At 39.0% G+C, this 15,319-nt stretch overlaps 1 protein-coding gene across 1 annotated transcript in view; it reads right to left on the reverse strand.

Annotated features, from left to right (window-relative positions):
- Positions 1-486: 486 nt before the first annotated feature.
- LOC128357688 (uncharacterized) overlaps positions 487-15,319 on the reverse strand; it is a 50,440-nt gene continuing 35,607 nt past the window's right edge. Inside the window, exons 13-17 of the mRNA XM_053318056.1 lie at positions 12,526-12,655; positions 12,354-12,386; positions 11,874-11,971; positions 9,328-9,411; positions 487-748 (exon numbers count right to left, since the gene is read on the reverse strand). Coding sequence (XP_053174031.1) covers positions 647-748; positions 9,328-9,411; positions 11,874-11,971; positions 12,354-12,386; positions 12,526-12,655 — 447 coding nt within the window. The 3' untranslated portion in view covers positions 487-646. The remainder of the gene's footprint in view (positions 749-9,327; positions 9,412-11,873; positions 11,972-12,353; positions 12,387-12,525; positions 12,656-15,319) is intronic.

The raw sequence follows: 15,319 nt of genomic DNA on the forward strand, positions 1-15,319 counted from the left end.
CGGTCAAGCTCATATCTCCGAGTTTCTAGGTAAGGTATAGCCATGTGAAAGTCACTGTAAAGCGTTTTATATCTAGCTGTGTGGAGTGTAGTTCATGTATTACCGATCGCGTGCACATGGCCGTGCACACGTCACCCTCCTCTGGGGGCGGGACTTTGGAGGCAGGGCAGGAGTGCAGCGGAGAGGGAGAGGGAGGGGGGGGGTCTGAAAGTTGTACTTCTTCAAATTTGATGCTAAGTCCTCTCTCCTCAAAGTTACCAACTGCAGCTTTAAGTGAAGCCGGTGTGGAAATGCCTTCAACCTGCATTCTTTCTAATGGCCATCAGGGGGCGTATTGAAGTTTACAAGAAAATGATCCCCGACATGTCACTTGATTTTTTTTTCCCTCAGTAAACATCTTGTTCACAGTTTTAAGTCTTATTCAATACAGCATGATGTTCATTTTATAAATTATATAGTCATCAAAATCATCATCAAAATTCAGCGTATGCTTTAGGACGTGGCAACATTGTGATTGACAAGTCGCTACCATGGCAACAGTGTTGATTATATAACATAACCATGGTGTAACCCTAGACTCACATTTAATAATCACCATATAATCATTATTAGACTATATACAATGTGTTACTCTTCACAGTATAACTCATACAACTTCAGCGTGGGTCCTCTTGAATTCATTGATGAACTGATGGATCAACCCAAAGAGCTCCTGAGAGTCTTGATCCGCTGGTTCCCCAAATTTCACCTTGACAAAAAACAAAAACAGGATTAGTTTTTTAAGAGATTAAGAACTTTAATCTGACAGCAATTACACTTTCTGAGTTGATGGGGGAAAAAAGTTACAATTAACTCCATTTTACTTTTGATTACTGAACCACTGCCTGAGTTCTGCATATTGTTCTTAACAATGGTCTTTTGATATAATTACCTCATATCCTGCCTCAGCATGCAATCCAGTCCTTGATTGCTCTTACACAATGAGCTAGACATGTAAGGTTGAATGAACACTTACACCTGAGCGTCTAAGGGTCACTGCTATAAAAACTGTTGCTAATTCAAATGAGTCAAACTTGATCAGAAAGGGTCACAGTGGCCAAGTGTGATAATTGGCTCAGGGCTTGCTGCTGACTGTGCTGGTTGGAATAAGGTTCATGCTATCCCGCCGTCTCTCTAATTTTCAGTCTTTATGTTCTAAAAAATGTAAAATACCCTAAGGTGCTATATTTCGTTATTCTGTTCAGATGATTACTGACAAACTTACATTATTCACCACACATTTTTATTGCAGCTTAAACGCCCTGAAAGAAGAAGTGGTTAGATGATGGGAAATACGCTTATTTGCTTTCTCGCTGAGAATTAGATGAAAATTAGATCGACCTCTTGGTAAGAAAGCAAATAAGTGTGCTGCCTAAAACTTTTCTTTTAAACACTGCACAACTCAGGACTTACTTAGAATCAGTTTCTTTGTATTGTAGACAGATTGATTACATACTTTCTGAAGGTTAAATAGTCACAGAGACATCAGTTTTGTTTTTTATGGGCAGCCTGGATATGTGGATTTTCTTGAACCTTCTCTAATCAGGGACACTATCTTCATGCAATCTCTATTTATTTATATTTTTATCTCTTTCCTTTCACAGTGGAGTCCAATCATTTATTACATTTTGACATTTGGCAGACGCATTTATCCAAAGTGACTGTCAAGCGTGGCAAGACAATCAAGTGTTAGAAAACAGTGACTCCAAAAAAGCTGAGATACAAATTCCAACTATAAAGTAAAAATAGTAGATGACTTGGTACAGGTGCTATGAGAGAAAATGGGTTTATTTCTTAAAGTAAGAAACAACTGGGAGTAATAAACAAACAAAACAGTAGTGCAACAATCAACAAAATGCTAAAAAGTTAAAGAAGCTCAAGTTTTGTGGTGTTCATAGAAGAGTTGAAATTTCAGGCGGTTCTTGAATGCACCACGCAGACCATGTGGAGCTGTGCAGAACCACAAACTCCACAAGTCTGGATCGTGATTGGTAATCGATCAAACTCCTCAAATATTTCTTCAGCTTTCCCTCTCATGCAGTTTATATCCAATAAATGTATTTAATTACTCTTTAAAGGTAACTCTCTTTCAGTTGAGTCTCTCCTGATTGAACTACAGTCTTTAAAAGATTTAAGCTTTCCCAATCAAAGCTACAGTACATATGTGTCTGTGTGAATTGAGATCCCTGATTTACTGCTGTGGTGACACCATGTAATTAGCAACAAGTATCAAGGTGACAGGAAAAGGTTTGGAGTTTGTCAAGTCTGTATTTTGCACATGTGGCGCTTTTCTAAAATTGGGAAGGGTCTATGAATAGGAGCCTAACAATCACCAGCTCCGTCAAAGCTCATCAGTCCAATCATGCAGGTGTACCGACTAGAGCCACCGTTACATTCATCTCCTGCACCACCTCAATCTCCTCTTGTGAATTTAACTGAGATTTAATGCTCATTTAAGCTTGTATTAAGAATCCTTTCCCACCGTCTATGTGTATATCTCTATCTATTTACCATAAATGCTCATTTCCTCAATGTGTTTCTGACTGAATTAAGAATAACTCAATAGTATATGGAGTCTTCAGAGGATTTTAAAATGAAAACATGGTTCAATTACAACTATATTTACCCTGATCCTAATTTTTAAATGACCTCGAACTGAGAAAACACAGTTATGAAATTAATTTAAAATCCTTATCTTAAGATTTTCATTCGTATTTTATTTTACCTCCAAAGGTGAATTTAAGTAATAACAAATACATATTGAATGAATATTAATTAGTCCATCACTGAATCATTTTATAACGATTGGATAACACCTAAACTGTGAAACATCCCCTCGCGCAAGATGTAATTGCTGACAGCGAATACGACTGTATGTGTCTTCTGATATTTGTGAAAGATTTACACAGGTGTGAGCCAGATGTTCTTAACAATGTCCCTAATAGTGAAAGGGGGATGTCAGCTCATTATTAACACCTGCTCTTTTTTTATTTATTTTTTTATATATGACACTCTTGTATCTGATGTGCAAATTAGTATGTTTGCACACTTTTCTCTCATTATTTTGCACAATCTGCCAGAAATGCCTGATATTACGTTATAACTGAGGTAAAAAAGGAGGAGTGTTGTCATTCCTCTCAGTTTGAGTGATGAAATCCTCTGCACAGCCTGTTGATCAACCTCACTGTGCATGTTTAACATTTATTTATATGGATCTTTTCATATGCTTCGCTCTGCCCAAAATATCAAACATTACAACCGCACTTCAAAAAAAAGGAAGTGCCTGCTGTACAAATCAATGTGTTTCCACCTCAGGTGGCTAATGAGGATAAGAAGACTAATGAGATTGAGAGCTGGTTGCATGTGTTTTGTACCATGGTGGTGAGGTTTATGGTTATTCCGAGCTCCTTCATCTCCAAACTGGCATCAGACAAGCGTTAAGACCTCCTCCAGACATGTTCGAAGACATGTAAAAATACTCTGTTTTTGTAAAGTAAAAATTCAAGTACACCCAAATCTTTAAAAATGACATCTTAACATTACAAATTAAACACCAGGCACGCAACATGTCAGAAACTGCATTAAAGCAAAGCACGTTACATAAAAGGTATTCTTGTATTTAGTCTACTTTGAATGGGTTTTCAAGTCTTGCCTCAAGCATAGCAAAAAAAAAAAACCTCTCCAGAATCTACTCCGCCAAAATTTCATGAGCTACTTCTATGTATAATAAATTTGCATGTTGGCTAATTTAAGGGCATCATTATGAATTCTCCAACCCCGTGACAAGACGTGACTAAATATGACACCTTTTCCCCAACCTGCTGCTTCTTTACACAACACCACAGCACCACAGTCAGTCTCAATCATTTTCTCCGTTGCTCCTGAAGGGCTTATTATTGTATATTCAGGAGGTTTCACACACACACACACACACACACACACACACACACACACACACACACACACACACACACACTATATTAGAACTGGAATTTCACTCTTGAGACATCACTGGTCTGATTTTTAACTAAATTTGGAGGAATGATGCTGGATTGTACTGTGATCTTATACCTGAAGAAAGAAGACCCATAATGACTTAATTGGGATGCTATAACAGAAAAACAACCTTTCAAAATGTGATGAAAAATAAACTATAAGGTGAAACATGCAAGGGGGGATAATCATGCATTTTTGCACTGCTGACTGCCTGGTGATTAAAAACATATCTGGTGGCCTGAGGGGGACACTACAGTTAAAGGTCACAGTCTGAAAGGCTACAGCCACTTCACTGCAAGACCATTTTCAATAATACTTGAAAAAATGATTTATGTTAAAGATAAGAGGACTAAAGAGAGACATCTGGTTGCTATAACTGGATTTTAAGCCTTTTGATGGCAGTGAGAGCCGTAAACACATCATTGACATATCATCATTTTTTAGATTGATAGATTTGTTTCTCATCAGTACATCTGTTTTAGGCTTTGTGATGAATGTAAGTAAATATTCAGTCTTTTTATAGCTCTGTTTTTGGGCAGTTAAACGACTTATCTGATCTACAGTGTTCATCAACTAGTCACTAACTGTGTCTGTTTCATGTTTCATGCCGGGCAGAATACATACAAGTATTCATATGATCCATTGTAAATACGAACACTTTGATTATAGCTGCATTAAGGATTTATTTTATCCTGAGGATGTTTTACTTTAAGCTCGTGAAGGTTTGAACATTACACGCAAAAGCCATTACATTATGCTTTGTTGATTTCTTGCATTAAATCTGCACCAGTCCCAAAAGAATAGATGTATATTAGAGAGACTATATAAGTTCAGACTGAATTTAGCATTGTTGTAAAAAGGAGAAGAAGAAGAAAAAAAAGTGCAGCCTTCTTAGTCATTTCAATGAGGCCAGTCTGCAGAAAACAAAGTGTGGCTCAGCAAAATAAAGTTGAACTTGGCTCACAATATAATTCAGCGAGGCACTGCAATGACCAATCAAATTACAACCAGTGTGTGTTTATTATACAGTTTACTTTTGAGACTGAATATGCAGAGTTGTAAAATCCTGTCTGTGGTTATTATAAACCCCCTCTTTGGTGTTTTGGTGTCTGATAAACCTTCAAATTCACAGATCTGTCACTCAAACTGGACTTCCTGGATCATGTCTCATCTGTATCTGAAGTAACACTCCTCCACTCCTCCCAACCGTCTGTGCTGTTTTAAAGCAGGGCTGTTTCTTAATGCCCACAAAGAGTCTCGAGCTTTTAGTGTTTTTCCATGGCTTTAGGAGTAGTTGTGGCGAGCCATACCATGAGTGTGCTGTGAGAGTATTTCTGGCAAACTGATAGAAGTTGTTTACCTGTTGGAGGTATGTTGTTTGCATAAGAGTCTGTTATCTGTAGCTCTTCATCTAACATCTTGTTGTGACTGTTTCTGCTTGTACTATCCCTCCCTGAAGTATTTTAAATCTGAATAACTCACAAATTGGCTAAAAATATCTTTAACATCTTGTTGGAGCTTGAGGAATATCACTGCTAACGAAGCACCACTAATTCAGTGATAATCACATTTCATTTCCTGAATGGACTGCACTTATGTCTAGCGCCTTTCTAACTTAATGGACAAAGCACTTTACAATGTTTTGGCCTCTCGTTGCAGCAGTGTGGCTTGGCTGTGAGACTGTGAAACACTTTTCATCACAGGGTGGCTCCACACGCTACAGCTAAAACAGACAAACCAGAGCTAATGGGGGAAAAAAGCTATATGTTAGCAGCAATGTGAGGCTCTAATGCTCATTGTAATAAAAACCTGATGGTGGCGCTAAATGACAAATCAGGACCATTAATGTCATTCATGAGTGGTCAGATTGACACATAATGAATTACGTAGTTGCAATAAGTTAACATTACTAAAGACATTTGATCTGGCTGCATCCACAGTTATAAAATAGCACGCTAGCAAGCTAATTCTTGTCTCATTTGTGGTCCGATAAACAGTTCATTCATAAAGCGCAGATGTTTTATAACTTGGATGCATGCTTTATAAAGAAAAGTATCTCCATGTCACGTCTCGGGTGCTGTATGAGCTTGACCGCTGGGTGATTTGTGTTTATTCGCCCTAAACAGCTCATTACTGTACATAAGCTGTAAGCTAGCTAGTAACCGAAGGAGGCATTGACCAGAGTTAGGCGTGTTGATGTTTTATATTCAGTTTAGCCTCTCACTGAACTCAGAACTCACCAAGAACTCCAGTCGCTCTCTCTCTGTTATTTCCCTCCAGTCTGTCTCTTTTAACCCTCGCCTCTCTGAGCATCTATGAAATAAACTTCATTAAGTCTCAAGATCTGATCAAAATTGTTTCCTCAAGTTCAAACATTTTTTTTAACTCCCACAGATTCATATTTGAATTTATTCACGTCTGTATGTTGACCTTGTACATAATCACGCCACACGGAAGACTTTGCTTAGTGTTTGATCTGAACATAACATCAGAACATTCCTCACTGAAAAGAGTCGGAAACAAAACTGGGAGGTGCAAACATGACTACGACTGAGAATCAGAGAAAAACCTTCAATATTTTGCACACTAACTTCATAGCAGATTCACTGTATTCGTGTGTGAGTTGGAAAAGTTTTCTGAAGTGCACAAGAATCTAATTGAGGAGCAGAGTATACAGTATATAACACCGCTCCCTACCAGGGCTAAAGCTCACTGCTGACCCTATCATAACTCAGCGCTCAAACACAGCAAGAAGGGTAAGTGGGCTCTCTATGATGATAGATTGTCCATAGAAATATGGGGAAAGGTGAAAAAATAGGTAGTACTTTTGTATTGATTGTTTTTGAAGGAGACTCTATAACAAAAGACATAGCACCTGTTAATATGTCAAAAGTGGGCTTGAGCTCTGTAAACATAATCTAACCAGGTTAGTGAGCAAAGAAAATGGTCTTTCTTTATAGACAGTGTGAGAAAAGAATATACAGGGACCGATGCCTTCACTAAACCTGATGATATATATGACGGAGGAGTTTTCTTTAGGAGACATCTGGTTATGGACTCTGTAATTGCAAACAAAGGTTTCTGTACCAAATATTAAGTTCTGTTTTTCTGATGTATCAAAAACTTATGTCATGCAATAAAATGCAAATTAATTACTTAAAAAATCATACAATGTGATTTTCTGGATTTTTGTTTTAGATTCCGTCACTGTTTGACGCAGACGACTATTAGACAGGCAAATGCCATTTTATCAGACAGTGCTCATGTGTTGAATTGTGAATATACAGACTTCCTCTGTGCAGGCACAATCGATACAAACATTCTTTTCTTCCTGTATCAATCAGGCGGTGAGTCCTGGTCCTCTGAAATTAAGCCAACGCGGAAGTAACTTAGAGCTGCATTCTATCAAAAGCCCACCAGGTGGCGACCGTCTCAATACAAGTGAATGGAGAATTCACCAACTTCTCACTTGATTTCTAACCTCAGTAAACGTTTTCAAAATGTGTTTATGGTCTCAATCGCTAGTTTAAAGCCTTCTTCAATGCAGTATGATGTTCATTTGTGAAAATTTGGCCTCCCTGATTTTATATTTGAGCATAAAGCAGGGTATGCATTAGGGCGTGGCTACGTCGTGTTTGACAGGTTGATTGACCAATGTCCTCGAGATCCAGCCCTCGTAACCATAGCAACCTCCCCGCTCTGTCCATGGCTCCGCCCATGGCCCCATGCCCATATAAGTAGAATCCGTGTTCTTTTTTTTCCCAGCATGCACCTGAAATTTTCAAAATGACGCTGCCCAGATCGGAAACTATTGGCTTCCGAGCAGCAGTCCACAAACCAATGGGTGACGTCACGGATGTTATGTCCATTTCTTTTATACAGTCTATGGTATCAATCAAGCTTCTTAACAGCCAGAAATGAATGTATGTGATGGTTTTGTGTATGGAAATGAAATTGTGTGTTTGTGCCTCCAGATAGTGTGTGTGATGTATGCAAGTGAATGGATCTATGAGTGTCTGTGATGGAGTGCTGGGATGTGTGACTGAACCTATATTTATGACGGAATGAATGTTTTTGGTAGGTTGACATGGTGATGTGGTGAGGGTGATGGGAGGTGATGTGATGCGAATGCTTGTGTGAATGCTTTGATGGAGGGTTGGAGGGTTGGGGGGGTGTGGATGTGGATTTATATTTATGGTGGTACAGTACATGCGTAGGATCGTCCATTGTCAGTCTGTGTTTGTTCCACCACTGTCTTTTTACCTGTACGTTTGTATTGCATGTTGGTTTTTTTATTGTATGTCATTTATGTGCTGCAACTTTTTTCCCGTCTCCGAGACAAACTTCTCGCTGGTGGAGACCAATAAAAGTAACCTAACCTCACAGTTGAAGAGTACTTATAAAAATTATATACTTCTACATGCTTTGAAAGTGGGAAAACCTGCTAAATCGGCAGTGTATCAAATACTTGTTCTCCCCACTGTATGTGACAGAGGAGTTTCCTATAGGAGACATGTGGTTGGGGACAAATGCTTTAAAAAAATCAAGTATGCCTCTCAGATCAACTCATTAAAGATGATCATTATTTATAGAGTCTAGTCAACATCACAGAGCGCTTAAATCATGAATACTGCAAGTATGAATGAAAGCAATGTAACATGTTTCTAGTATATTTAAAATGAGATGTCACTGACCGGAAAAAAGTTCACTCCAAACATGAACTACCTCTCCACAAAAGCAATATACTAAAACCTTTGAGGTATGTGTCCTTATGACTCCAATACATTTTTTTTAAAAGCACATCAGAAACCCAGCAGGGGGGTGTTCTTGTTACACGCTCATTTTTAATCTTTTGTGGACCATTCATCGACATGACACCAACACATTAAGGGTCAGGATGAACTTGTCTCTCACACTTTCTGGCTATGGGGTGACAGTGGCAATTGTTCACTAATCCTGACGAAATTATCCCAAAAAAAAAAAAAAGGAGGTACAACATATTTCAAAGCAGAACATCAGCGGAGCTTGGCGTTAAATGATGTGGAAGCAAACGGCTATGCGCTGTATATCAGATGCGTTATATCCTCAAGTAAGCCCTCAAGGACACCTGGTGAGAAGGAAGTAACCTTGGGGGACTTCTTTGAAATATATGTACTCTCTCTCGCTGTTGGGTGGAGGAGGAGATAAGATGACAAATAATTGAAGAGGGCGATCTAGACATAACTGGAACAGAGAGTCATCCATCTCCAAGCCTGTACAAAAGAGATATTGGAATAATAACTCAGGGATTACCAGTATGACAGAGTAGAGTTTCTTCATCTCCTCACACGTCTTTGTCAGAGCCGAAAGATCCGTGTTGTATTTCTCAATTGCCATCTAGGGAATAGAGAAGAGCACAAGGAACTCCTGGTAATTGGGTTCATTCACTCATTCATTCATTCGTACAGCCATTTATCAAACTGATAATCACTGTTAAATAGATTTTTCCGACTTATCTTTGGATAATATTCTGGGGTTAAACTCTGAATTGCCTGCATTTACATGAGATGATGATTATATGTATATATATATGAACAGTACCGTTCAAAGGTTTTGACACATTTAACCCATTTACTTGAATAAGGAAAGCATGGTGAAACAGATGGTATGGAAGTATTTCTGTGCCATCTGAGTTTGAATATGAATATCTAACATTGACATTTTTCAGTATCAATCAGTATCAGACTTTGAATTTTAAAAATCATCAAATTTCTAGCACTGAAATGAATTTTTTTTTGCCTCTGAATTTTTTTCAATGTTGAAATAAATTCAGTGTAAAAAAAAAAAAATCGTTGTCTCCAGATATTCAGTTTTTCAAAATTAAACATGTAAAGAAATCCAACACCCCCAAAAATTCAGTGTAAAAAAATCAACATCTCAAAAAAATTAAGTGGAAAATAAAAATTCAATTTCTAAAAAAAAATCAGTCTAAAAAAATTCAATGTCAAAAAATTCAGTGTAAAAAGAACCAGACTCAACATCCGGGTCACCAGGGAGAAGCAATCGATCCCTGTCTCAATTCAGCCAACGTCCAGCCAATCATGTTACGCTCCATTAGTCATGTGACACAGAAATACTTCCATAGCCGGCCTGGATCGACCACAACTTCACTTTTTTTTAATAATTAAACAAACAAGATGAAGCTAAATAAAGATAATCGACAGTCATGTCATCTAACTTGCAGCAGGAAAGCAAATATTTCCAAAAAATGTCAGACTACTCCTTTCAGAAGTGATCAGTGATCTGATCTGGTCAAACAAAGCATTTATATTATTAACCCTCCTGTCGTCCTCCCTGTTTTGACTGTTCCGTCTTTCCTCCCTTCCCTTCTTCTTTCTTTCTTTCCCCTCCCCTACCTTCCTCCATTCCTTCTTTCCTCTGTCCTTCTTTCCTTCCTTCCTCCCTTCCTCTCTCCTACCTTCCTTCTTTCCTTTCCTCCCTACATTCCTCCCTCCTTTTCTTCCTTCTTCCTTCCTCCCTCCTTTCCTTCCTTCTTCCTCCCTTCCATCTTTCCTTTCATCCCTTCCTTCCTTCCCTCCCTCCCTCCCCCTTCTCTCTTTCTTCCCCTCCCCTACCTTCCTCCCTTCCTTCTTTCCTCTGTACTTCTTTCCTTCCTTCCTCTCTCCTACCTTCCTTCTTTCCTTTCCTCCCTTCCTTCCTCCCTCCTTTCTTTCATTCCTTCTCCTTTCCTTCCTTCCTTCCCTCCTTCCTTCCTTCCCTCCTCCCTTGCTCCCTTCCTTCCTTCCTTCCTTCCTTCCTTCTTTCCTTCCTTCCTTCCTTCCTTCCTTCCTTCTTTCCTTCCTTGACTGGAGGACAACAGGAGGGTTAAATGTATATATAGGAGTTTTTGACCACTAGTGATGTTGCACTATAGAAGTTTTGATGAGGATGTAAATATAAACACAAATTGGGATGAGAGTAGATGACAACTGAATGAACACATTAGCATAATTGAAAGTCATGCTTCTTTGGCTACTAGCACTTCCTGTTTGTTCAGTACAAACAACAATCACCTGGATTACTTTTTGACTTAAAAGCAAAGATCAGAGTTCCTGCCACGACTATTAAGATCGACTTTAATTCAAAAAAAGCGAGAGAGACATGAGTGGCATGTCGAAGCGCTCTGTCCGTTCAATCCGCACAGAGCCAGACCTGCATTTGGTCGTCTATCTGCCTGTCAGCTGCAGCTTTTGAAGGAGTCTGAGAGGACAATTGCCGGGTTGTCACCAGGGTGACTGACAGCAGACAGGTGCTGAGCAAAAATACTTTTTATGAAAGCTCCCCAGGAAGAAATGATCAATTTATATGTTGTTGTTTTTTAATTGTTTCTATTTAATGATTCACTGATTTTATTTCCCCGCTCAACACAGACAAAGGGAATCTTCCTATAGTGGAATAAAATAGGATTACTTTATTGTCCCCAAGGGAGATTATGTCTCACTGGGAATGTTGATCAATCAATATAGATATCATTAGTAAGTTCAGAACATATAAATAGCAGAAAGTAGATATCTGTGTGTCTCAGTATGGATTGACACATTTAATACATTTATCTGTTTGGTGCAACATGAAAAACAGTTTCTACGTGGATCGGCTGCAAGATGAGGTGTGAGGTTTTTGTGTCAGTCAGGCGTCTGCAAAAATCCAGATTTCCAGATCATGCTAATTATCTATTCCTATCCAAATAATTTACTCCTATTCATCTACATCCCTTGCTCTGTAAATGACAGCAGTGCTCCAATAAAAGAGAAGAGAAACTGTACCTTTTAGTTAAATGCATAAAGGGCTTACTACTTTACCTTCAGGTCTTTGGAGAAGTTTGGATGTTGAGCTCCAACGTTTCTCTTCTTGGAGGTTTTTCTATACTGAACGACTTTCTGCAGTTCATTCTTCAGGACTAGAATAACACACACACACACACACACACACACACACACCTTGGTTACCATCTATCATATTTGACCACTGAAGCAAATAGCTGCTTTAAATCAGATTGTGTCTCCTGTGTGATCCTGTGAAGTGCCGTGTTTGTGCTTGTAAGGCATCATATAGACAATATATTGGATGGAGCCTATACTCTCCCTTGACAATGTATATTTCACCAAAGTATACTGAAACTTCAATTACAGGAAGATCTCGTAAATGTTGTTATTACACTGCTGTTACCTTCTCACAAATAACTTGCCTTGCCACAAATAACAAGGGTCAGTATTACAGTGATCTCAGCGATTTTAAAAACAACAGTCTTTGGACGCAGTAGTAAAATGTGATCTACTCACCATCTACTTCTGCGGTCAGGCCTTTGATGGAAGCTGTCCAAAACAGAGAAAGAAAAAAACACAATGACACACACAGAAAATCCACACGTCTCACTTAACTAACCTCAAATGAAAAAGTACCACACAGATTTTTTTTTTTTCCAGCTTTGATCAAATCTTGATTAGCAAATACCTCCCGGGACAGTTTCAAATTCTGCCAACTCCTGGGTAAAAGTGGCTAAGCACGGTTCATGCAACATGATCTGCTCCACAAGGGCATGCAGCAAGGTGAACTTTCTGTCTCTCCCACGGAGCTGTGAGAGCTGAGAAGGGAGAAAAAACACACAATTAACAAAAAAAGAAAAAAAGAAAAGAAAAGGGCACAGCCTGTAGTCCCCTGCTACACAGCACAAGGACGTATAAATGAAAGGAAAGAAGACATAGTACAGGTGTACAGTATATCTATGCCTGTGTGTGTGCCGCTAATAAAAAAAGGCAGCTTCCTTACTGAAGGCCACTCAAAGAATAGCATGTCAGCACGCAGATTCTGTTTACACCTATAGGGAGATTTTTTTTTTCTCCACACGTCTATTGTGTTGTGTATTCATTTTTGCCAACAAAAGTTTACCTTGGATTTTTCATTTAAAAACGTTGCTGATACCTTGTGGTGACAGCGCTGAAGTACTGGTACTGAATTTTTCTAGACTGAAATCCAAACTGTTGAATTGAGGGGCATATTTTTAAAAATTGATCTATTTTCATTTAGGTTAGTTAGTAGTTAGTAGTAGTAGTTGTAGAAATACTAGTAGCAGCATTAACTCCCTGCTATTATAATGTTCTTGTACATTTGAATAAAATTGTAATGACGACTCGAAAATGCAAACCTTGTTGCCACTTAATTGAAATGCAGGAAGGACCTCTCTTAATCCTGTGATAGGCACTCATAGTCTTTTTCTAGGTTATGTTGTTTATGAATTTAAGGGCCAGGCCAGCCTCCAAGGACTACATATACAAGACAGCCACCAAGTATTGATGCCTAGTGGGAAAAAAAAACAAGAACCCAAAAAAAGATCTGAGATAACCCCGATGCATTTTTCTGGTGAGCAGTCATCCATTAATTTGATTAGAGTCTGTCTTGAGCAGCAACAGTTTACTCTCCTCAATTAGACTTGGAAACACCTCTGAGGGAACAAGAGGCCCCGGCTTCATTAAATGGAGCAGAGGACATTTTGCGTCTGTGCCAGGAGCACTGCCCCTTAAACCTTCCCAGTAGTGAGACTTGCACACAAAAGACTGTGGCTCAAATTAAATTCAGAGGTATGCAGAAAACACCCTGATATCAGGAAAAAACTCAGACGATGGAAAACAAAACTATCCAACTTCTACTAAAAGTTATTTCAAGTAATAGTTAATCATTTTGGGGAATGCACTTTTTTGCCAGGATGGGGAAGATGGATATCAGGTATATTTCTGGTAAATATAGCCAGTTAGCTTAGCTTAGCAAAAAGAATGGAAACAGAGGGAACTAACAAAATCCACCATTGCTTCCAATGCTTGCTAATTAAAACACTTAAATCTTTTTTTTCATTAATCTGTGCAAAATCCATGTGCAAAAAGTGTGAAAACATGTCATTTTACTGGGGTTGTGTACAGGACTGTTTTGGTTTCAGACGTCTTTTATGGCGCTTTTCCACTACACAGTTCCAGCACTACTCGGCTCGACTCGGTTCCAGGAACGACCTTTTCCATTACAAAAAGGTACCTACTCAACGTGGGCGGGGTCGTCATAGCAACGCGCCGCGAAACTGCCGTGACTTCGTTTTCTACGCGACACAAACACATAAACAATGGAGGACATGGAGGTGATGGTGTACTTCTGCTGTATGTGGCTTTCTGTCACACACAAAGCAAGGGAAAAGAAACAAATCGCTGTAACGCTGTTGTTGGTATTTAAAAATGGCGGGTTTGATTCTTGTGTGGGACGGCTCATGACTCTACCAGCGACGACACTTCTGACCAATCAGGGGCCGGCAGTCTGTTGACGTCACATTTAGTATCGGCTCGGCTCGCTTGCAACCTCACCAGAGCAGGTACTAAAAAAGTAGCAGGTACCAGGTACTATCCCTAGTGGAAACACAAAAAAAAAACGAGTCGAGTCGTGCTGGAACTGTGTAGTGGAAAAGCACCATTATTGGGAGGTCTACTGGGGCAGCAGCATCTCGGCTGCGGACAGGAAGAGTCTGGACAAACTGATAAAGAAGTCCAGCTCTGTCCTGGGATGCAACCTCGACCTGGCGATAGTGGTGGTGGGAGAGAGGAGACTGATGGGGCCAAGCTGTCTTCTCTGATGAACAGCGACTCCCACCTCATGAGGGAAACTCTGACTGCACTGCAGAGCTCCTTCAGCAACAGACTCTTTCACCCGAAGAGTGTGAAGGAGCGATATCGCAGGTTCTTCCTCCCTGCTGCTGTCAGACTGTACAGTCAGCATTGACACTTAAACTACCCCCAACCTGGATAATTAGACAAACTACACTTTTTAATGTTCACTACTGTGCAATATTAGTATTTCAGGTATACTACTAATTTCAGTTCAACTGTGCAATAACAATATCAACTCAGGTATATTATCACTCAGCACCAATATTACTCATATATATATAATGCTACTATTATTTTTATTATATTATTACTATAGTACTATTGTTTTTTACTGCTTTTATACTTATTATTATTGTTCTTTATTCCTTTTTATTGATACTCTTCTATTTTCAATATCCACTTTGCTGCTGCAGTACTATACATTTCTCCATCATGAGACTAATAAAGGAATATCTTATTTTAAGTGGATACCGGACTCAAAAATTACACATATTCAATTGAATGTAAATTTTCTTGATGCATGAGAAAATGTTTTTTAGCTTACAGGTTTGTTCAGACTTTACATCTGGATGACATCACAGATTTCATCCCAGACATTCATAATA

This window comes from Scomber japonicus, chromosome 4 (genome assembly GCF_027409825.1).
Source record: "Scomber japonicus isolate fScoJap1 chromosome 4, fScoJap1.pri, whole genome shotgun sequence".
Classification (NCBI taxonomy): Eukaryota; Metazoa; Chordata; class Actinopteri; order Scombriformes; family Scombridae; genus Scomber; species Scomber japonicus.